Raw genomic sequence first — 25,089 nt, 5'->3', positions numbered from 1 at the left:
GTAATTTAGTACATTTAGTAATTTAGTAATTTAATACATACAGCACTGGGAAGTATGGGAAGCCATAGTCTCTCTTACTCATCTCTCTGTTACTACTTGGGAGAGTGACCCACACGTGGACATTCTTCTGTCATGGGTGATATCTCCCAATTATGGAAGTATCATACACAAATTAGTAAATCATGTCAGGGATAGAACCAACATTTGAAATGTTGTTGGTTTTTTGGAGGAAGGTCTTACTGAGTTTTGAAAGGAGTTACAGTTCTAATGGCAAAGCTTAAGAAACACAAAGTTTTTATATCTAGAAAAAGCTAGAAATAAAACCATAAATGCTGTATACTAAGTTGAAGAAAGAAAATTGACGAAGAAACAGAAATGCAATATATCTTATCAAATATTCTCTTTGAAGATCCATGGCACACAACTTTTTTAAATGATTTAAAAACAAACCATGATGAGAGGGGAGCCTGGGTGGCTTAGTCGGTTGCACATCGAACTTCAGCTCAGGTCATGATCCCAGTTGGGCTCTGCACTCAGCGGGGAATCTGTTTCTCTCCCTCTGGCCCTTCTCTTCCCCCTCTGCCTGCTCATGATCTCTCTCTCTCTCGCTCAAATAAGTAAATAAAATAAAATTTAAAAAACCCATGATGAGATAACACTAGTCACCTACTATTAGAATAACCAACATAAAAATACTAGTGGAGCACCCAGCTGGCTCAGTCAGTAGAGCATGTGACTCCTGATCATAGGGCTGTGAGTTTGACCCCCACATGTGGCATAGAGTTCACTTACAATTTTTTAAAAATATATTTTTTAAAACTGCTGGCTTTCAAGTACGTAAAATTATTTTTATTTTATATATGCCAGCAATATCAATTACTGGCAAAGATATAGAACAACTGGAATTTTCATACATTGCTGGTGGGTAATGCAAAATGGTAAGGCCACCATAGGAACCCCTTTAGCAATGGTTTTGAAAGTAAACATGCACCTATGTTATGACCCAGCAATCCCTCTCCTGTGTATTTACCCCAGAGTAACTGAAACTTGTATTTACACAAAAAGCCTATATAGCAGTTCTATTCATAATTGCAAGAAACAGAAAACCACCTTAATGTCCCTCAAGAGTTGAATTCCTAAACAATACTGTGGTGTCTTTGTTCAATGCAATACTACTCAGTATTAAAAAGAATTAACAATTGATACAGGCAGCAGCTTCCATGACCTTGAAAGGCATTATGCTAAGCAGAAAAAGAAAGATACAGAAGGCTACATATTGGATGTTACCATTTACATGACATTCTAGAAAAAATAGTAATATAAGGAGAAGAGATCAGTAGTTTCCCCAGGTTAGTGTTGTGGGGGATGTGACTCTGAGGTTTTAGCACAGTTTTTTGAAGGGACAGAACCGGTCTACAGCCTGATTCTTATGATAGATACACAAACCTATATATGTATTAAAATTCATAGAATTCTCAAAATGTTAAAAGTAAATTTTCCTGTATGTTAAACATTTTTTGTAAAGATTTTATTTTTAAGTAATCTCTACACTCAACGTGGGGTTCGAACCTACAACTCTGAGATCAAGAGTTGCACACTCCCCTGACTGAGCCCCCCCCCGCCATTGCCCCCCCCCAGTTTTTTTTTTCCCCCAGGACAAGAAGGAGGTAGATTTTCTCTCTTGATTTCGTATACAATTTAAAATATCGATTTATTGGGCGCCTGGGTGGCTCAGTGGGTTAAGCTGCTGCCTTGGCTCAGGTCATGATCTCAAGGGTCCTGGGATCGAGTCCCGCATCGGGCTCTCTGCTCAGCAGGGAGCCTGCTTCCTCCTCTCTCTCTCTGCCTGCCTCTCTGCCTACTTGTAATCTCTCTGTCAAATAAATAAATAAAATCTTTAAAAAAATATATCGATTTATTTATTTACACAAAGGTGCAGATGGATGTTTATAGATTTTGGAAGTACATACAATAAAGTGGGAATTTTAGTATTTATAAATTTCTCTATTTGAATTTAATTTTCTTTACCATGTCTTTTTTTAAATTGTGGTTAAAAAAAATTACCTAACAAATGGTACCACTTCAACCATTTTTTCTTTAAGATTTTATTTATTTATTTGACAGAGAGGCAGCAAGAGAGGGAACACAAACAAGGGGAGCGGGAGAGGAAGAAGCAGGCTTCCCACTGAGCAGAGAGCCTGATGCAGGACTCAATCCCAGCACCCCAGGATCACAACCTGAGCCAAAGGCAGATGCTTAATGACTGAGCCACCCAGGTGCCCCACTTCAACCATTTTTATGTGGATGGTTCAGTGGCATTAAGTATGCTCCCTCTGTTGTGCAGTCTTCACCCCCATCCATCTCCAGAACTTTTTCATCCTCCCATACTGAATGTCTGTACTAACTAAACAATAATTCCCTAGTCCACCTTCCCCAACCACTGGTAACCACTGTCCTACTTTCTGTCTCTATGTGCTTAACTATTCTAGATATACCATATAAAAGGAAATCATATAATATGTGTCCTTTGAGTCTGGCTTATTTCGCTTAGTATAATATCTTTAAGGTTCATCTGTGTTGCAGAGTGTGTCAGAATTCCCTTCCTTTTTAAGGCTGAATATTCTCTTGCACGTGTCTACCACATTCTATTGATCCATTCATTCAATGATATAGAAGGGTCACTTCCACATTTTGACACTGTGAATAATGCTGCTATGAACGCTGGTGTACAGATACCTGTTTGGGTCTCTGCTTCACTTCTTTTCATATATACCCAGAAGTGGAATTTTTGAATCATTAGATGTTCAATATTTTGAAGAGCTGTCATACCTTTTTCTGCAACAACTACATCATTTTAAATTCCCACTGCCATGGGTTTTTTGTAAACCAAGAGTAAAGATAGCTGCACTTGGGCAGAATTCTGTAATTAAATAAATTATTTCTTGTATCTGGTTTAAATGTAAAATTCTATGATTCTGTTACACCTAATTTAATGGGAAGATTTGTGAACTGATTTATAAAATTAAGCATCATTTGTAGAGTTGTCTCTGGGAGAAAATACCTTCATAGATTCCCTATGTTGGCTTAAAAAATTGTTTTATACTTGGGGATGCCAATACTGGGAATATCTAGAATGTATTTACATCAGTGCAGTAAGCCCAGTTTAATGGAACCAGTCTGCCTCCTTGTGGAATTTTAATGCAACTTACATTTTACAAATTGAGAGGATGACTTTAATTTAGAAATGACGCTACCTATGTTCAAGTGTTGGGGTTTCCCCCAAACCCAATTTAAAGAACCAGTTTTATTGAACGCATCTGAGCAAGACCTATGTAAAAATAACTTAAAATGCTGCTAATGTACACAAATATGTGAATAAACATAGAGGAGGAAAGCACACACACATGACATGAATTGTAGGATCACGGGAAAGGATTCAAATCGCTCTTCATTATATAAAAAAATTATATATTGCAAAATTTCTCGCTCATGAGAAAAAATACAACTCAAAAATACAATTGTCTACAACATGATCAACCATAATGAAAATATTATGCAAAGTGAAATAAGCCAGACACAAAAGGACAGATATCCCTTTTTGTTTAAGGTGTTAACACAAAAAAATAAGCTCTTGGCAAATGGGCAAGGGTTATAAAAATGATAGCATTTATTAAGGTCTGTTATAGGCTTATACATAATTCTCTCAATTCTTAGGACAACTCTTAAATTGTCCGGTTTAATTCTTTTTTTTTTTTTAAGATTTTTATTTATTTATTTGACAGAGATCACAAGTAGGCAGAGAGGCAGGCAGAGAGAGGAGGAAGCAGGCTCCCTGCTGAGCAGAGAGCCCAATGAGAAGCTCGAATCTCGATCCCAGGACCCTGGGATCATGACCTAAGCCAAAGGCAAAAAGAAGCTTTAACCCACTGAGCCACCCAGGGGTCCCTGTTCAGTTCAATTCTTAAATTAAATTAAATTAAATTAAAACTTAATAAGTTCGGTTAAATTCATTGGTTTGAGGAAAGTCTCAGTGCTACTTGATGCCACAGAAGAGGCTTAAACTCCTATTAGTCTCTAAAGCTGGAAAATTTGGGAGTTCAGGATGGACACCCATGTCTTAAAAGAGGTTTCCCAACCTGATAGCCAATGTCTTTTTTTCTCCATTTCCTTTGAAACATGTGATTCCATTATTAGAGATGAGGCACATATCCTGAGCTCCATAAAGTTGACTGATTATGGATTTATTTTTTTTTTCTTCAGTCCAGGGAAGTACACGGTGCTGGATAGGGAGGCACAAAATAGCCAGGTAATTGCCTGCCAAACAGGCCGAACTTGCTGGGCTGCACCATAAAATGCCAGGCTTTGAGGCTTTGAACAAAGGAGAGCCAGCCTAGTATTTTAGGACTTGTCTAGAACATATTCTAATAGTTGTAGAGGAACAGTGCCAAACAAGCATGTTTGTAAATGTCAGACCAACATGGTGATGGATTTGAAGACCTTCCATCCAACAAATACTTATTGAGCTCCTGCTATGACCAGAGGCTGGTCATGTGGGGGGTTGGGGGGCAAGCAGGCTTTCCACTAAGCGGAGAGCCAGATGCAGGGCTCCATTCCAGGACCCTGAGACCATGACCTGAGGGAAAGCAGAGGCTTTAACCCACTGAGCCATCCAGGTGCCCCTGAAGCAGTATCTCTTAATTACAAAAATAGATACACTTCCTGTAGGAGGCGGCGGGAAGTCGGATTTCCGCGCAGGCCAAGGCAAATCCAGTGTAAACCCTGAGCTGAGTTTCTTGATCTTCCTCTATGGGTGAGTGCTCTTCCACCACCCCCAATGCAGTACGTCAAGCAATATACAGATGAAAATACTCAGGAAGGCCTAGCTCCCAAGCCTCCACCTCCAATAAAAGACACTTCTATGATGTTTGGCAATCAATTCCAATGTGATGATCCTATCATCCGCCCTTCAGAAAGTCAGGGTATCAAATGGCTTCATCCTATGCAGTTTGATCTCAAGAAGGAACTGAGAAAACTCAATATGTCTATTCTTATTAATTTCTCTTTTTTTAAGATTTTATTTATTTATTTGACAGAGAGAGATCACAAGTAGGCAGAGAGGCAGGCAGAGAGAGAGGGGGAGGAAGCAGGCTCTCCGCTGAGCAGAGAGCGGATTCGGGGCTGGATCCTAGGACCCTGAGATCATGACCAGAACAGAAGGCAGAGGCTTAATCCACTGAGGCATTATTAATTTCTTAGACCTCTTAGGTATCTTGATAAGGAGCCCTGGGAGTACAAAACCAGAAGAGAAACCAGAAGATCTTAAGCTGCTTTTTGTACATGTGCATCATCTCATAAATGAATACCGACCCCACCAAGCAAGAGAGACATTGAGAGTCATGCTGGAGGTACCGAAAGGTCAATGTCTTGAAACAGCTGAGCCATTTCAGAAGCACCTGGAGCGAGTCATTGAGATGATTCAGAATTGTCTGGCTTTGTCTGATGATCCGCCTCATTCAGAAGCAGGGATGAGAGTAAAGACTGAACCAGTGGATGCTGATGATAGCAACAATTGTATTGGACAGAATGAACAGCAAAGAGAAAATTCAGGTCATAGGAGAGACCAGGTTAGAGAGAAAGATGCTGCCCTGTGTGTTCTAATTGATGAAATGAATGAAAGACTATGAAGGATGTTTCTTTTTCTTTTTGCTTTTCTCTTTTTCTTTTCAGTAAATGTCATAGATTCGTTAATTTGCTCTTGGAGCGTCTTAGAAGAGATATAACTAGAAGTCATGTGAATGGCTTGATTCCTGCTTCACCAGTTAGGAGGTTAGTGACTGTAAGTGCACAGTATGGCAAGCATATGCAAATGAGTATATATGTATAAATTAAGAGTAATCACCTTAGGGGGTCTGGGTGGCTCAGTGGGTCAAACCCTCTGCCTTCGGCTCAGGTCATGATCTCAGGGTCCTAGGATTGAGACCCGCATCAGGCTCTCTGCTCAGTGGGGAGCCTGCTTCTGCCTCTCTATGTCTCTGCCTGCCTCTCTGCCTACTTGTGATCTCTGCTGTCAAATAAATAAATAAAATCTTTATATATTAAAAAAAAGGTAATCACCTTAAAAAGGAAAGTCCTGCAATTGTGTGAAACATTCCTGGATTTGGAGTTGCAGAAAACACTGAAGATCTCAGGAACAGCAAGCTTTCGTCTTTGAAAACTAGATTTGTCATTTGCTTTAAGAATGATAGATAAATAAAGGATATCAAGCTGTATAAATGTGAAATTATAAAATCTTTAGATTTACTTTACTTAAAAACTTACTTGAGGGACACCTGGGTGGCTCAATTGGCTAGGCAGCTGCCTTCAGCTCAGGTCATGATCCCAGCGTCCTGGGATAGAGTCCCACATTGGGCTCCTTGCTCAGCATGGAGCCTGCTTCTCCCTCTGCCTCTGCCTGCCACTCTGTCTGCCTGTGCTCACTCTCGCTGACAAATAAATAAATAAAATCTTAAAAAAAAAAAAACTTACTTGATCTCTAAAAATGTAGTATAACATGTTAAAAGAGAGGAGCCCCATAGAGTTATAAAACGGCAATTTTATTTTTCCTCTTGACTAGTTCTGTAAACACACTATCTCAGCTTCTTTTTTCTACCCTGGATAGGTCTATTCACTGTTTTCCAGTCACTCAGATAATAAATCTTTTGATTACTCTTTGTTAAAAAGAAATAGATACAAATCCCCACCTAATAAAACTTTTATTCTAGTAAGAATACACAGACAATAAGATAAATAGGCAACTTATATAGTGCATTAGAAAGTGACATTTTGGGGCACCTGGCTGGCTCAGTTGGTGGAGCATGTGACCCTTGATCTTGGCGTTGTGAGTTCAGGCCCCATGTTGGGTGTAGAGCTTACTTTAAAAAAAAAAAAGTGATATTTTACCCCAAAAAAGCGGAGGAATAATGGAATGAGATATTCTCATGAAAAGAAAAGTCCCAGGGAAGATACTGTAAAATCTAATAGTCAATTCTCATCCTCATCTTGTCTCTTAGGAACATTTGACATTTGATCATTCCCTCTTTCAAATGCATTCTTTGGGGTTTCTAGGATTCCTCTGGATATGATTAGCTTATTTATTCTCCATTCCCCAACTTCTAAACACTGGAGTGCCCTGAGTTCAGTCCTGACCTTCTCTCACTGGGTTATAACAAGTGCCTGGTCTCTCTGCTTGCCCCACCCCTCACCCAGTCACTCCTCAACACAGCAGCTAGAGTGGGTTTTTTTTTTTTTTTTTTTTCATTCAAATGTAAGTAAGATCGTGTCATTTTTCTACTCTGTATTTCCCAGCAATTTTCCATCTCAGAGTGAAAGCAGAAGTCCCCTATAGTGGTCTACCACGTGCTATTTGCTCCTTCTTCCCTCCTTGAACCTCGGCTTACTCTCTGCCTCCTATTTACTGTTGCTCTCTGATCACTGCCTCCAGCCACAGGACTTCTCCTTGCTGTTTCCTAGGCCCTCTACATTTGCTGTTCCCCCTGCTGGGAACATTCTGAAATAGCTGCCTTCAGAATAGCATTCTGAAATGCTTCCTTTCCTTCAGATCTCAAAATATCATCTTACTAAGGCTGTCCCCAGCTAAGCAACTTAAAAATTCTAACATAAACAAACAAATAAAATATAATAAATAATTTAAATAAATTTATTTTATTAAATTATTTATCATAATATCTTTATATTTAATTAATTGATTAATTAATTAATTAAAATTCTAACACACACTACCACCCCCCCCACCAATTACTTTTGCTCATGGCACTTACCCCAGCACACCATGTATTTATACTTACATACATGACTCATTCTTTACCTCCATGTAAGCTCTATGAGGGGCAGAGGGCTTTTTGTCTGTTTTCATTCATTGCTGTATATCCAGTGCCTGGCTCATATTAGGTGTTCCATCTGTCAATGTCCTCCAGTCAAAGACCATGAGGAACACACCATTAGTTGGGCAAGTTAGGTTTTTGGCTATTGCAATGAGGGAGGATGTACACTAGGGGAGACATGGAGCGGCTCAGTTAGGGAATGTTAAGGACTTTAAAGCATTCAGGTGATTTGGGGAGAGATTTCAAGGAAGTGAGGCTTTTCTCTTGTTCAAGTATGTGTATTTTTGAATGATTTAATAAATGAATATAATGGTGGTCTTCACATACCTGAAGGGTTGTCATATGAAACTGACTGAAATTAGGCTCATTTTATGATTTCAGAGGGCAGAGTTAGCACATTGCCTAAAGAAACAGAGTGAGCAAGCTTCCACTCACCATAAGAATTTTAACAAAATGAGCACCTCGGCCGGAAGATGAATCCCAATAACCTGACTTCTTGACAGAGGCTGGAAGAATAATGGACTGAGATATTGTAGATGCAACTAAAGCACTGAATGGAAGGCTGGACCTAATGGCCTCAGATTTTTGTGAAGTTCTGTGAAGATCTGTCAAAGCTCACATGGCCTCCCAGCTTTCTTCCTATGAGGTTCCCAGGAAGAATACGACACCGGCAGGGTACCTGGGTGACACAGTCGGTTAAGCATCAGACTCTTGGTTTCGTCTTGGGTCATGATCTCAGGGTGGTGAGATCAAGCCCTGATGTTGGGCTCCATGCTCATTATACAGTCTGCTTGGGATTCTCTCTCTCCCTCTCCTGATACCTCCCCCTCCACTTTCTCTCTCTCTCTCTCTCTCTCAAATAAATAAATAAATCTTAAAAAAAAAAAAAAAAGGAATCAGACACTGGCTACCCTAAGAGAAGGAGAATCTCTCTATGTTCTTTAGGATTTCACAGTCTAGAAGTGAAGAGATAGCAAACATAGGCAATATCGTTCTTAAGGGCAGTTCTGAAGAAGTTGTTCTCACTGGGGACAATGTTGCCCCCACAGGACTTTCAGCAAAGTGTGGAAACATTTTTGGTTGTCACAAAGGGGATGGGGGTGCTACTTGTATCTAGAAGTAGAGGCCATGGAAAACTGCAAAGCATCCTATAATGTACAAGACAGCCCCTCATCAAAGGATTATCTGTCTCAAAATACCAATAGTGCCAGTGTTGAGAAACCCTGTTGTAGAGGGAGGGGCAGGGAGTCATAGATACACAGAGGGGGAATGGGTCTTGCTAGCTCCAGGAGACATGGAGAAAGGCTTTACAGAGGAGATGATATCTGAGCTGGGTTTTGAGGGAAGACTAGGAATTTCTTGGTAAAGAAATAAGTTATTTTAGAAGAACAGCCTAAAATATTTGTTGATGAAATGATCTAATGCCTGGAATTTGCTGCAAAATAATCCAGTGTGTGTGTGGTAGGGGAAGGGTATAAGAAAGGGTAGAAGTTTGGCCAGGAGTTGATAATTGATGAAACTCTCGATGGGTACATGGAGGTTCATTATATTTTTCTCTTAACTTTTTTTTAAAGATTTTTATTTATTTGACAGAAAGAGACAGCGAGAGAGGGAACACAGCAGGGAGAGTAGGAGAAGGAGAAGCAGGCTTCATCCCAGGACCCTGAGATCATGACCTGAGCCGAAGGCAGAGGCTTAGCCCACTGAGTCACCCAGGCGCCCTTGTTGGTTTAATTTTTAAAAGGAACTTCTTTATCGGGGAGAGGGCAGGCAATTGCAGGAAGGATATTGTTTGCATTGTAAATGGATGGAAGACAGTGGAAAATGGAATTGCATAGGATTTGAGAAATAAGTTTGGCACTCCTAGAGGCTCAAGAACATACGGAAGCTATGAGCAATGGGTCTTCTGAGAATAGTGGAACTCAATTAATCTGAACCTTGTACACCATACTAAGGATACAATCTTATTCTTATAAGCAAGGAGAGCCACTGGAAGTTTTTCTCTGGCCCCACTCAAATATATTTACTCTTTTCCTCAATCCAAGCTTGTGGTCAAAAACTCAACCCATACTGGAATATATACATTGTAAAGAAGAAACTGTTTTCTTACCCATAGAGCTAACGACTGATTAACAGTTTAATGTATATCATATATTAAACTCACCAACTGAAAGACCACAAGAACTACCTAAAGTTAAAGTTAGGGATTTTTTGGTAACTTTGGTAACTTTTTCTTTTTCTTTCTTTCTTTCTTCCTTTTTCTTTTTCTTTTCTTTTCTTTTTTTTTTAAAGTAATCTCTACACCCAACATGGGGCTCACACCCATGACCCCGAGATCAAGAGCGGTATGCTATCCAGACTAAGCCAGCCAGAAACCCCTAAAGTTAGGTTTATTTAATTTGCTGCAGCAGGAAGGGACCTTCATCAGAGAAACTGTGGGCGTGCCCTTAGGAAAGAATTGGGAAGGGCTTATTAGAAGGTTTGAGCTTATGTTGGCTGATATTACGGAGGTTTTAGGGAAAGCAAGGGTCTGTTGTGAGTTGGATGCTGTCAGGAAACAGAGGCATTTGGTGAGTGGGTAGATCTGTGATTTTATCTACAACGCCAAAGGATTAAGGTGGGGTTTTATTGATAAAGGATCTGTAATCATTTATGTTTGTTATAAGAGGTAGCTTTTAGGAATTTCTGTGGTTTCAAAGTAGCTTCCGCTCTGTTTTGTTCCACTAAAGTCACAGAATGGCCTTGTCTGATTATTGTGTATATCCTGTGAGGGTAGTTGATGTTCGGTTAGGAACGCCAATGCCTAGCAATCCACTTGCGGGGTTATCTTTTTCCTTTCTCACTTCCCCATTTTAGCAGTGGGCAGATGAAGTCAGCCTGCCGGATATATTACTCTCTGAAGTTCAGATCCAATGTCAAGATTCCGTTGATCGGAAGGTTGTTTGAAGAACATCATCTCTTACTGAACTCAAGTCAGTACTTGACATTCCTTTTGTTGGAAGCAGAGCTGTAGTATCATCTGATGAGACAATGGCTGTATGGCAAAATTTACACGTATGGGAAAATTGCATGTACCTGATCTCCTAATTTATTTGTTTCCTGGAATATTTTAGTAATACTAAGGGCACCTGGGTGGCTCAGTTGTGGGGCGTCTGCCTTCGGCTCAGGTCATGATTCCAGGGTCCTGGGATCGAGTCTCATATCGGGCTCCCTGCTCAGCAGGAAGCCTGCTTCTCCCTTTCCTGCTTCCCTTGCTTGTGTTCCCTCTCTCTCACTGTGTCTCTCTCTGTCAAATAAATAAATAAAATCTTTAAGGGAAAAAAAAAAAGATTTCAGAGCAGTCTGTAGGGATGTAAGTATAGGGAAGCCTGAACAAGACTGGGTTTAAGGGTACCAAACTCCCTGCAGAGTCAAACATCCACGTATAACTTTTGACTCCCCCCAAAACTTAACTAGTGAGAACTTACTATTGACTGAGCTTAACCAACAACATAAACAATTGATTTACACATATTTTATTTTATTTTTTTAAAAGATTTTATTTATTTATTTGACAGAGAGAAATCACAAGTAGATGGAGAGGCAGGCAGAGAGAGAGGGAAGCAGGCTCCCCGCTGAGCAGAGAGCCCGACGTGGGACTCGATCCCAGGACCCTGGGATCACGACCCGAGCCGAAGGCAGCGGCTTAACCCACTGAGCCACCTAGGCGCCCCATACACATATTTTATATGTTGTATGTATTATATACTGTATTCTTACAACAAAGTAAGCTAGAGAAAAGAAAATGTTGTTAAGAAAATCATAAGGAAGGGTCACCTGGGTGGCACAGTCGGTTAAGTATCTGCCTTGGAACTCTGGTCGTGATCCCAAGGTCTTGGGATCAAGCCCCATGTTGGGCTCTCTGTTCAGTGGGGAGCTTTCTTCTCCCTCTCTCTCTGCCTACAGCTCCCCCTGCTTGTGCTCTCTTTCTCTCTCTCTGTCAAATGAATAAATAAAATCTTTAAAAAAAAAAAAAATCATAAGGAAGTAAAAACTACAGTCCTGTACTTTAAAAAATCCAAACATAAGTGGACCCACGCAGTTCAAACCCATGTTGCTAAAGGGTCAGCTGTACATTTTTTTAAAGATAGTACATATTCCACCGCAATAGTCTCGTACATCTGTAGCTGCTCTATTTTGATCATTGCTGATCAAAGTTTATGAACTTTTGAGAGGGGTTCTAAGACTTGAGTGGCTTATCATTACCTTTGCTGCTATTTCCTGAACTTACCATGTAAGATGCCCCCCCCCACACACACACACTTTTTGAGACAGGATTGTCCCTTCCAAGTATGACATGATAGGGACGTTGGCTTTTGAATATTTTGCCTGTTGTGGTGTAAGCTGTATAAAGAATTTTTTGTGGGGTACTTGGCTGGCTCAGCTGGTAAGGGATGTTTTTCATGATCTTGGAGTCGCGAGTTCAAGCCCCACACTGGGGAGTAGAGATTACTTAAATAAATAAATAAATAATGTTAGTAATTGAAGCTAATTGACCAGGAAATGAACTGTATTTTTGCAAGGAAAGATACTAGTGGGAACTGGGTGGGCCTCAGAGGAAAGTGGATACAAACACAGTAGCTGGTTTTATTATATGTTTCAACTAAATCATAAAAAATCCCACTAGATATTAGACTCAATACGAATGACTAACTGAGATTAAAAAGAACCGGGGTGCCTGGGTGGCTCAGTCAGTTAAGTGTCCAACTCTTGATTTTGGCTCAGGTCATGATCTCTGGGTCATGAGATCCAGCCACACACCAGGCTCTGTGCTGGCCATGGAGCTTGCTTAAGATTCTCTCTCTCTCCCTCTGACCCTCCCCATGTTCATGCAGGCGCGTGCTCTCACACTCACACATGCACACACACATCCTCAAAAAAAAAAAAAAAAGATAAAAAGAACAATATTTGAAGAAAAAATAAAAATTAAAAAAATTAAAAACAGGGCCACCTGGCTGGCTCAGTTGGTAGAGTACTCAACTCTTGATCTGGGGTTCATGACTTCAAGTCCCACATTGAGTGGATTGCATTGAATTTGAAGATTGCATTGGGTAATAATTGCCATATTAACAATGCAAGTCTTTCAATCCATGAGCAAGTTATGTCTGTTCACTTATTTAGGTCTTCTTCAATTTCTTTCAATAATATTTTGTAGTTTTCAGTGTACACCTGAAAAATCTCCTAGGTTACATTTATTCCAAATTATTTTATTATTTTTTATGTTATTGTACTAATTTTACTAATTTCATTTTCAAATTGTTCATAGCTGGTATGTAGAACTACAACTGGTCTTTGCGTATTCATCTGGTATCCTCTTATTTTGCTGAGTTAATTTATTAGCTCTAGTGCTTTTGTGGATTCCTTAGGATTTTTTTTTAGGCGTTTTTAATGTATAAGATCATGTCTTCTGCAAATAGAGATCATTTTACCCCCTCCTTTCCAATTTGGATACCTTGTATTTCTTTTCATTACCTAATTGCTATGTCTAGAACTTCCAGTATAATGTTGAATAGAAGTGACAAAAATGCATGTATTTGTCTTGTTTCTGATCTTAGGAAGAAAGCTTTCAGTCTTAAATCACTGAATATAATGTTAGCTATGGGTTTTCTTGTACACTTTCTCTCTTTTTTTTTAAGATTTTATTTATTTTACAGAAAGAGAGAGAGAGAGCACAAGCAGGGGCAGTGGCAGGCAGAGAGAGAGGGAGAAGCAGGCTTTCTTAACCAATTTAGCAGACTCTTAACCAACTGAGCCACCAGGCACCCTTCATACACTTATTTTTTTTTAAAAGACTTTATTTATTTGAGAGAGAGAGAAAGATAGTGAGAGAGAAGATGAGCGAGGAGAAGGTCAGAGGGAGAAGCAGACTCCCCGTGGAGCTGGGAGCCTGATGCGGGACTCAATCCCGGGACTTCAGGATCATGACCTGAGCCGAAGGCAGTCGTTTAACCAACTGAACCACCCAGGCATCCCCCTTCATACACTTATTATGTTCAGAAAGTTTCCTTTTATTCTTACTTTGATGAGGTGTTTCATTGTTTTGTTTGTTTTTTTCATGAAAGGATGCTGGATTTTTTTTATCAATTGAAATTATCATTTGTTTTTTCCTTCGTTCTATTAATATGGTGTATAATGTTGATTGAATTTTGTAGTTGAACCACCCTTACATTCTTAAGATAAATCCCACTTGGCCATGATGAATAGTACTCTTAATAGGATGCTGGATTGAGTTTACTAATATTTTGCTCAGGATTTTTGCATCTATATTCATAAGCAATATTGGCCTATAGTCTCTTCTTGCAATAAACTTCTTTTTTTAAGTTGAAGGAGCACATCTCTTTGTTACTTAGTGGCTATTCCAGTAAAGCCAAAGATAGTTTACAGAAAAAATACATTATTCTGAATTTGAGGCCTATATTTGGAAAGACAAAATCAAGAAGTATAGCCAGAGGATATTATGAAAATAAGTTATAATTATCTAAGGGCAAGGGTGCCAGGGTAGCTCAGTAGATTAAGCATTTGCCTTCAGCTCAGGACATGATCTCAGGGTCCTAGAAATGAGTCCTGTGTTGGGCTCCCTGCTCAGCAGGGAGTCTGCTTCTCCCTCTTCCTCTACCCCTCCCCCCATTCATGCTCTGTCTCTCTCTCTCTCAGATAAACAAATAAAATACTTTAAAAAATTATCTAAGGGCAAATGCAGTTACAACCAATATTTTGAAAACACAGCAATAAAACAATGCCAACAAATACAGATCTAACAGCTCCGTATGGAAAGCTGTATTACATAGCAGGGGCGGCCAAATCAGACTGAGGACTAAAACAAACAGAAGAGCTGGTGCTTTGGCTGAGTCACTGAGAAAAAAATCTAGCAGGGCAGAGAATATATAAACTATATAATTATAAATAATACAGATTAGTAGTGTAAGTTCTAAATAAGGTATTCAAATCAGTAAATAATACAGAAAGGAACTTTTTACATACATTGGACTCGTTGAGAAAGAAAAGAAGGTGGAATTTACGGTGGCCTTTAAATTTCAGGTAGAATTGAGACAAAGAATGGAGTGTGAAGAATTAGAATCTTACGTGAAAACATAATTTGAGAGATGATATGTAACAATTTTGGTGGCTGCAGGGTTCATGGGAGGGAATAGTGTTGAAGATACACTGAGGTCTCAGAAGACAGGTAAGTGAAACTCTGCCTAAGTTCAGGCAAAAACTGGACTAAACAGATTAGTAAACCAAAAGTTTGCACAACTGGGAAAGAAGCATGAAGAGACATGAATAGATATTGGAGTAAGAGGAAGAGAGAGGAGAGTTATCTCACATCGTGAGATATTTTTTTTGAACCTTGTAGTAACATTAAAAATGGGAATGATGATCTATAACTATAATTGAACAAAAAAACATATTTGATGCCTAGTTGGTGCAAAGTTCTTAAAACAGTCCTTCTCACGAGATAATAATTCCTGGGGCCCTAGGTGGCTCAGTGGGTTAAGCCTCTGCCTTCAGCTCAGGTCATGATCTCAGGTACTGGACTGGAGCCCCAGATGGGTCTCTTTGCTCAGCAGGGAGCCTGCTTCCCCCCTCCCCAGCCCTGCCCTCTGTCTGTTTCTTTGCCTACTTGTGATCTCTCTCTCTGTCCAATAAATAAACAAAATATTTAAAAAAAAAGTTCCTGTGGGTTTTTATTTATCTTTCTTGAAGTTTATATTTATATTTGGAATGTGACAGTATCTTTGTGTTCCCTTTGTGAACTCATAGTACTATGTCAAAATGTATGGATTTATCATACATCATGAGCCATTTGTCACATATCAAAATGCTGGGTTTAAAAAATATATTATTTATTTATTTAGGAGAGAGAGAAAGAAAGAATGAGCAGGGGGAGGGGCAGAGGGAGAAGTAGCCTCCCCAGCAAGTAGGGAGCCCAAGGAAGGGCTTGATCCCAGAATCCTGGGATCAAGCATGAGCCAAAGGCAAACGCTTAACCAAATGAGCCACCCAGGCACCCCGAAATGCTCAATTATGAGATTTCTGAAAGTAATTTTTAATTATGTAAGAAATACATGAACCCATTCTTGTAAAAAATGAAAACAATATAACCACAGCTCAAGGGCTCCAATTCTGATCCTGACTTTGACACCACTGTTAATGTGTGTATTCTTCCAGACTTTTTGCCATGCATTTACATACTTATGAATTCATATAAAATATATGCTTTTATTTTTTTAAAGCTTTATTTATTTAGAGAGAGAGCATGAGCAGGGGGAGGAGGAGAGGCAGAGGAAAAGGGAGAGAGAGAAGCTGTCGGAGTTGAGCAACTCGCAGCGACCAGGGAGCCCAGTGTAGAGGGGGGTACTCCATCCCACAAAGCTGAGATCACGATCTAAGCCGAAATTAAGAGACTGAGGGTCAACCGATTGAGCCACCCAGGTGCCTCACAATATACACTTTCATAAAACCAATGTTATACTATATTTTACACGCTAAAACAAAACAAAACAAAAAAAACCCCTCCAACCCACCATTGGATTTATTAATCTTTTAAACTGCTATATGTATTCTATACTATGCAGTTTCACCATTAATCTAGCCATTTACCTTCTGTGAACGTCCCACCTCTTTAGAGTTAGTGAGCCAGACTGAACAGCTAGCATACAGCTCATTGTGCAAACCTGCGGCTGTTTTCCTATCCCTGAAGGGAGTTAGCCAAATTGCAGGGTCACAGGGAAGGTTCAATTATGAAAATGTAATATATCATGCCAAATAGTCTTCCAAATTGGCTGTACCAATTTACACGCCTATGCAGAGATTTTTAATTCGTTTTCAGCAGATAATTTTACCCTAGAAGTCCCGGTTGGGCTAGCTCCACCCCTTCCCTGGCCATAACCCAGGCTGCACGCCCCCACGTGCCACCCAAGCGCCAGTTTTGGCCCCGCCCTTTCGCGCCGAGGACCAGCCGCTTGGCCTCGCCTCTTCCGAGGGCGGGGCGTGGATGGGCCCTGACGTCACTGCCGGCCAGACGCCATCTTGCTGGTTTGCGGCCGGTCTTGGATGTGGCGGCCGCGGTGGTGAAGGCGTGGGGAAGGGTGGGGTGAGGGGGCGAGGCCGCGGCGCGGGCGGCTAAACTCTCCTCCCCTCAGCCCCACCGCGTGGGACGGCGTGAACGCGGTGTCGGAGGGATGTCAGCCTTCTCTGAGGCGGCGCTGGAGAAGAAGCTGTCGGAGTTGAGCAACTCGCAGCAGAGCGTGCAGACCTTGTCCCTGTGGCTCATCCACCACCGCAAGCACTCGCGGCCCATCGTCACCGTGTGGGAGCGGGAGCTGCGTAAAGGTGAGTCGCCCCGCCGCCGGCCTGTTCCCTGGTGCCGCCGGGCCCCCTTCCCTGCCAGCCCCATTCCCCCAGCGACCCCAGCTCCCTGCTGCCCGGCACCGCCCTACCTGGCGCCCCCGGCTCCCCGGCGTCGGTGGTCCGCGGGCTGGGAGGAGCGGCGTGCGCCGCGCTTCCCGCAGAATCTGCGCCTTACTGTAGGTATTACTGCGTAGGGAACGAAGGATGCAAAACAGAACCCAAAGCCCTTCTGATTTAACACGGAGGCAACAGTCAGGGGCTCAGGGCTCTTTCCCTGTTTAGGGCCAGAAATTCGGGCAGTCAGGTATTTTCTTTCATTCTGTAGATAAAATGGAAGATAGGGCTGGAAAAGGGAAGTGGAAGTGGGAAGGAAAACAGATTGGTGTGGGGTTGGGAGTTAATTCCATCATTTCTATAACACGTCGACTCAGTCTTGTAAAATTAATAGCGGAATCAGAGTTTTGGAATCGGGGAATCTGAAATTGCATCCATGCATGATGCAGTGGATTTTTTTGTAGATTTGTTGGTAATTTTAGAGGACTAGGTTTCAGCGAATTTATTAACTGCCTGGATTGCAGTTGCCTCACGTCAAAATGAAGGAGTTAGATTGAGTGATTTAAAGTCCTTTCGTGCTCTGTGACTATATACTTCTAGGGCAGTGTACTTGTTTTGCAAAACATTAGTGCTCCTGTAAATGAAGTTAACTTTTAAGAGTAGTATGTGCTCTCACTAAAATATTCAGAATTATTTCACTTCTGCAGAGCAACTGTATCTGTAAGAACTATGTATGTTAGTGTGACTAAAAATTTTAAAATTTTTATTTGGGTTTGGGTCTGGGTTGGCACCTTAATTCTTAATTTATTGGAGAGAGAGAACGGCACTCCTTGTTACTGTTTCAGACCCCCCGATGTATTGATATGATGGTTATTAATTATGGGCTTTAACAACTTATTATTCAAAATAGATGCTTGATTACTGACCCATATGAAAGCCCTATCATGTGTTAATATGAGCGCTAAAATGTGGCATTGGCTATAGGAAGTGGAGAAGAACTGTCCTTGTGTATTTGCTTGTGGTTAATCTCTTAGGAGAAATGGACTTAGAGCCTTGTTTTTCAGTTCATATATAAGTGCATGTGTATTGGCACTCAAGGAGGAATTCTTCATCTGTGAGGGTTCAGAAAGGTTTGAGAAACCTAGGTATAAACGTCTGGAAAATAGCTGTGAACTTTGAAAAGGCAGTAATTGTCTTTGCTGCAGATTTTGGAAACACATAAAATCAATAAAGGATTGGTACCCAAACTGTCTTAAGAACTACTACAAATCAGCAGAAAAATAGTAATGCTGTTAAAGGCATTTCACATGAGGGGAAGCCTGAAAGGCCAAAAAATGATACTTAATAATCAGGAAAAAATAAACCGATGAGGTACCACTTTATAATCTTCAGTTTGTAAAAGTATGACAATACCAAGAATCAGTGAGGATGAGGAGAAACAGGAACACTCTTACAATGCTGGTTGGAGTGTAAAAAGATCAACCTAGTGACCTCTAATGAAGTTGAAGGTACATAGTATTTGACCTAGCAGTTCTTCTAGGAAAACTAGTACCTGTGCTCAAGAAATTACATTTATTGCAGCTTCTTAGTAGCAAAATTAGAAACAGTTTAAATATCTCATTAGTTGAGACTATGGACAAATACATTGTAATATTCATAGACTGTAATACTGACCAGCAGTTGTCATGAAACAATATGATTGAATTAAAAAATAACAAACAAGCAAAATGTTGAGCTAAGAAGGCAAGGTGCAGACCAGTATGCTATTTGCTAAAGTTTGAAAAACAAAACAAATTCTGTGTTTTGTACCTGTAGTTACAGTTAAAACATGCATAGTGGTGATTAACATCGTGTTGCAAGATAGTGGTTACCATAAGGGAGAGAGGAAGTGAAAGTGGATCTGTGTTATCGTATATTTCATTTATTTTTTCAAAAATTTGATACATATGGGAGAGTGATAAGGTGATATTTACTGGGCTTGGGGATATTTCCATACATAGAAGCTTCATAGTTAGGAAAAACTTAAGGCCTATAAAAAGATGCATTAGGAGGAGAGTGGTGTTGGGTGATGACGGTGATAGTGGTAGTAGTGGCGATGATCATGCTGCTGCTGCTGCTACTGACTGCCGTTTTGTTTGGTCTTGGATTATCTGCCAAAAGTTTCCTTTCTTTGATATGACTATACTTTTGTAGGGCGCAGTCTTTGTGTCCCCCCACCTCCTCTGTAGTTCTCTTCTTCAGCTTTAGGATCCTGCATTGCCTGTAATGTAATGAGAATGAGAATGAATAATTTACTGAACATCAGGCATTGTTTTAGCCATCTTACAGTGATATCGTGAACCCTCATGTTATCTCTACAAAATAAGTGTTTATAAAATGAATTGAGGGTCAGTGGCTTGGGCCTCTGCTTTCAGCTCAGGTCATGATCTCAGGGTCCTGGGATCAAGTCCCACATTGGGCTCTCTCCTCGGCAAGGGAGCCTGCTTCCCCTCTCTCTCTGCCTGTTTGTGATCTCTCTCTCTCTGTCAAATAAGTAAAGAAATAAAATCTTTTTAAAAAACCAAATTGATCAAACTTGAAGTAAAGAAGCAAATGAATAAAATAACACATAACATTTTATGTTAAGTGTGGCATTCTTTAGTTTCTTGAAATGTTTAAAGAAGACAAAAATGTGACACTAGTAGGAAAAATTACTGTTTCAAAGATGAGAAGGAATAGGTAACACGATAATGTCACACATGGTAATCATTCAGTTTGGAAGATTTCCTTTCTTCTTCTACCTTCCTTATTTTTGCATCCTTCAAAGAAAGAATTTCTGGAGTGGGGACAAGAAAAAGAATTTCTCTTTAGAGGGATATCCCCGAAGGCCTTTATGAAGACTAAAATAGCTATAATTTCCCTGAGAAATGCAGTAGAATGTAACCAGAAACATGAGGATTTTGTTGTTTTTGTTTTGTTTTTAAATTTTTATTTATTTATTTTTAAAATTTCTTTTCAGTGTTCCAGAGTTCATTGTTTATGCACCACACCCAGTGCTCTATACAATACTACCCTCCATAATACCTACCACCAGGCTTACCCAACCTTCCACCCTCCTCCCCTCCAAAACCCTGTTTGTTTCTCAGAGTCATAGTCTCTCATGGTTTGTCTCCCTCAGGATCTTGTTGTTTTGTAAGAGCTTTAAAAAAAAATTTTTTTTTTTTAGAGATTTTATTTATTTTAGAGAGAGAGAGAGATCAGGAGCTGGGGGGGGGGTGTGGTAGAGGGAGGAGCAGATTCCCGCTTAGCAGGGAGCCCTATGTGGGCCTCAATCCCAGGACCCTGGGAACGTGACCTTAGCTGGAGGCAGATGCTTAACTGATTGAGCCACTAGGTGACATATAATAACTTTATTGAGATATAATTAACATATTACATAATTCATTCATTTAAAGTATACAGTTCAGTGGCTTTTAGTGTATCATATAGTTATGAGTCTGCTACTACAATTTTAGAATGTTTTCATCACCCAAAAAGAAACTGGCTTTTAGGCATCATCCCTAACCCCTTCCACCTTCCCCAGCCCTGGGCAACAATTAATTTACTTTGTCTCTGCAGATTTGCCTATTCTTAGCATTTTATTAAATGGAATCATACAGTATGACATCTTTTGTGACTGATTTCTTTTGGTTAGCATGTTTTCCAGGCTCATCCATGTTGTATTATAGCATCTATCAGTACTTCATTCATTTTTTTTTTTTTTAAGATTTATTTATTTTAGAGAGAGAGTGGGTGGGAAGGGCAGAGGGAGAGATAGAGACAATCTTAAGCAGACTCTAAGCTGAGCATGGAGCCTGATATGGGGCTTGATCTTATGACCTTGAGATCACAACCTGAGCCAAGACCCAGAGTCTGACAAATAACCGACTGCATGGCATCCCAGTACTTCATTCCTTCTTATGGCCAAGTAATAATTCATTATATGAATTTTTTTATTCATCAGTTGATAGACATTTGGGTTGTTTTCATGTTTTGCTCTTATGAATAATAGTGCTATGAACATTTGCATACACATTTTTGTGTGGGTGTTTTTTCATATTTTTTGGAAATACACCTATGGGTAGAATTGCTAGGTCATATAGGAACCTTGTGTTTAACCTTTTGAAGAACTGCCAGACTGTTTTCCACAGTGACTATCATACAATCCTGTCAGCAGTGCATGAGCATCTAGTTTTTCTACATCTCTGCCAACACTTGTATTATCTGTCTTTTTTATTATAGCCACCTTGCTCAGTGTAAATTGTTGAATGATTGTGATTTTCATTTGCATTTCCCTGTTGGCTAAGGATTTTGAGCACGTTTTCATGTGCTTATTGGCCATTTGTATGTTGTCTTTGGAGAAATGTTTGTTGAGATCTTCCCCTCACCCCTTTTTTTAATGTAGGCTCCATACCCAGGCTGGAGCCTAGTGCAGAACTTGAACTTACCATCTTGAGATCAATACCTGAGCTGAGATCAAGAATTGGGCACTTAACCGACTGAGCCACCCAGGCGCCCTGATCCTTACCCATTTTCAAATTGGGTTATTTGTCTTTTTATTAATTGAGTTACAAGTGTTCTTTTTTTTTTTTTTAGATTTTATTTATTTATTTGACAGAGAGATTACAAGTAGGTAGAGAGGCAGGAAGAGGGAGAGAGAGAGGAGGAGGAAGGAGGCTCCCTGCTGAGCAGAGAGCCCGATGTAGGGCTCGATCCCAGGACCCTGGGATCATGACCTGAGTTGAAGGCAGAGGCTTTAACCCATTGAGCCACCCAGGTGCAAGTGTTCTTTATGTATTCTGGATACTAGTCCCTTATCAGTTACAAGACTTGTGAACGTTTTCTTTCATTCAGCAGTTGTTTCTTCACTCTCTTACTTACTGTCTTTTGAATGCAGTTGTTTTCATCTCTGACTCAAGTTTGGGGCTGAATTATAAAACTATTAACATATATCACTAATTATATGTTACTCATTGCTATGGAAATAATGACCATGAACATACCAGAGTTTACAAAGCAACTCTGATATTTGGGCTCTTTTCTACACACAAACACAATAGAATTGGCCTCAGTCAGTTGAGCGTTTGACTCTTGGTTTTGTTGACTCTTGGTCATGATCTTGTGATCACGGAAGGGAACCCCATATCAGGTGCTGTGCTCATCATTGAGTCTGTTTCAGCTTCTCTCTCCCTCTTATTCCTGCTCTCTCACTCTCTTTCTCCAAAAATAAAAATTTTTTAAAAAGATTTTATTTATTTGACAGAGAGAGATCATAAGTAGGCAGAGAGAGAAGGGGAAGCAGGCCACTTGCTGAGCAGAGTCGGATCTCAGGACCCTGTGATCATGACCCGAGCTGAAGGCAGAGGCTTAACCCACTGAGCCACCCAGGCACCCCATTCCTCAAATACTTATTGAGAGAGCTCCTGCTCTGTTGCTAGACCAAGGATGATTCAGCAGATAAGACACACATAGCTGTCTTCATGGAACTTACATACCAGTCAGGGAAATGGACTCTACTAATTGTACCTGAATAATGATACAAAGAAGAAATATAACTGGAAAACTAGACTGGTGGCAATCGGGGAAAGCTTCTTTGATTTGAGATATAAAATATGAATAGAGTTTACCAGAAGTTTACAAAATATATGGGCAATTTTTACTGTTGTTTTAGTCGTTTAAATGTGGTTTTATGTAGAACAAATGTTACTTGACATTGTAAATATAACAGTTCATGGTTCCTTTTTGGAACTAGGCAGGATAATGAAGTAAACATTTTAGATAAAAACATTTTTTTAAAAGATTTTATTTATTTATTTGACAGACAGAGTTCACAAGTAGGCAGAGAAGCAGGCAGAAAGATAGGAGGAAGCAGGCTCCCTGCTGAGCAGAGAGCCTGATGCGAGTCTCGATCCCAGGACCCTGGGACCAGGACCTGAGCCGAAGGCCCCACTGAGCCACCCAGGCGCCTCTAGATAAATTTTTAATGTTCTATGTCTACAAAGAACTTGAAGTGATTTAAGATACTTTAATTTTTTAAAGATTTTATTTTATTTATTTATTTATTTATTTATTTATTCAAGTAGGCAGAGAGACAGGCAGAGGGGGGGTAGGCTCCCCACTGAGCAGAGATCACAATGTGGGGCCTGATCCCAGGACCCTGAGATCATGACCTGAGCTGAAGGCAGAGACTTAACCCACTGAGCCACCCAGGTGCGCCTAAGATATTTTAAATCTTTTTGTTTGTAAAATGCATTAAGAGGATTATAATGATTAATATTATGGTCACCTTGCTGTGACCTAGGTTTTTTGGACATTTTTGGTTCTGTAGCATAACTCTTGACTGCTACCAGGCACCTATTAGTCTTATTCTTCTTTTTACAGCTTTTCCTTAGTCCCTTCTCTAATAGTCCATACTCTGTTAACTGAGAAATTAAGTAAAAACTTCACTATGCTTATGTTAATTGCCTGGACTTCCCAGGTGTATTAAAAAATATATAGCAGTATCTTACTAATAACATGCCCAAAAAAATAAAACTCGAAAGGGAAGAAAGTTTATAAAGAGAGGAGTAAGACTCCTTTCCATTTTTCTTCCCTTCCTTACCTACGCATTTTCCCCACCTAGAATCAGTTTGTTAACAATTTGTATATTCTTCCAGAATTTTCTATGTATATATAGCAATTTATATGTTATAATTTCATTATCTTGCTTGGACAGATGGTAGAGTATTATATAGATTAACATATAGACTTCTCTTGCTTTGCATTCTTCTAATATATATTTCAGATTGTTGCATATTTGTGTATATGGTATTGCCTCCTTTAAAAAAGTTAGAGCAACAGGGTTGTCCGGGTGGCTCTGTTGGTTGTGTCCAACTCTCAATTTCATCTCAGCTCATAATCTCAGGGTCCTGGCATTGAACCCTGCATCAGTTCCACACACACAGTAGGGGTCTGTTTGAGGGTCCCCCCCATCTCTCAAATAAATAAATAAATAAATAAAAAAATCTTTTAAAAAGATTACTGCATGTATTCTGTTTTATGGGTGCACCAAAATTTATATAACCATTACTTTTACTGGTGAACATTTACGATGGATCTGTTTTTTAATATTAAAATTTGTAAATATTAATTTATGTTACTAAATATTCTAGTTTCTTCTGTAGTGATTTCCACTGACTTAAGAGACCATGATTGAAGTGATAGCCATTATAGAAGTAATAGGCATTAGTGTATTACACCATTTTTTTTTTTAAGACTTTATTCATTTATTTGACAGAGATCACAAGTAGGCAGAGAAACAGGCAGAGAGAGAGGAGGAAGCAGGCTCTCCGTCGAGCAGAGAGCCCAATGCGGGGCTCGATCCCAGCACCCTGGGATCATGACCTGAGCCGAAGGCAGAGGCTTTAACCCACTGAGCCACCCAGGTGACCCTAAAATCCTCTTTTATTTTTTTTTTTTTAAAGATTTTACTTATTTATTTGACACAGGAGAGAGTATTACACCTTTTATTTTTTTTTTTAAGATTTTATTTATTCATTTGACAGAGAGAGACACAGCAAGAGAGGGAACACAAGCAGGGGGAATGGGAGAGGGAGAAGCAGGCTTCCCACCAAGCAGGGAGCCTGATGCGGGGCTCCATCCTGGGACCCCGGGATCATGACCTGAGCCGAAGGCAAATGCTTAACTGACTGAGCCACCCAGGCGCCCCATTACACCGTTTTTAAAGTTCATTTTTATTCCCACAAAT

The 25,089-nt window shown here is 40.0% G+C and overlaps 2 protein-coding genes across 4 annotated transcripts in view; both read left to right on the top strand.

The window, feature by feature from the left end:
• Positions 1-928: 928 nt before the first annotated feature.
• Positions 929-5,883, top strand: LOC101683850 (mediator of RNA polymerase II transcription subunit 7-like). The gene is made up of 3 exons (XM_013055903.2): positions 929-938; positions 4,785-5,048; positions 5,242-5,883. Exons 1-3 carry the CDS (start codon positions 929-931, stop codon positions 5,682-5,684), a joined length of 717 nt encoding a protein of 238 aa, XP_012911357.2. The 3' UTR covers positions 5,685-5,883.
• Positions 5,884-16,931: 11,048 nt separating this feature from the next.
• The window catches only part of RPRD1A (regulation of nuclear pre-mRNA domain containing 1A), a 77,150-nt gene continuing 68,992 nt past the window's right edge, over positions 16,932-25,089 (top strand). For all 3 annotated transcript variants that reach the window (XM_004752290.3, XM_004752289.3, XM_004752291.3), the window contains exon 1: positions 16,932-17,252. In XM_004752290.3, coding sequence (XP_004752347.1) covers positions 17,102-17,252 — 151 coding nt within the window. In that variant the 5' untranslated portion in view covers positions 16,932-17,101. The remainder of the gene's footprint in view (positions 17,253-25,089) is intronic.

Source organism: Mustela putorius, unplaced genomic scaffold (genome assembly GCF_011764305.1).
Source record: "Mustela putorius furo isolate JIRA1106 unplaced genomic scaffold, ASM1176430v1.1 tig00003858_pilon_pilon_pilon, whole genome shotgun sequence".
Taxonomy (NCBI): domain Eukaryota; kingdom Metazoa; phylum Chordata; class Mammalia; order Carnivora; family Mustelidae; genus Mustela; species Mustela putorius.
Note: the sequence above shows the minus strand (reverse complement) of the source record. Positions and strands in the feature narration are given on the sequence as shown.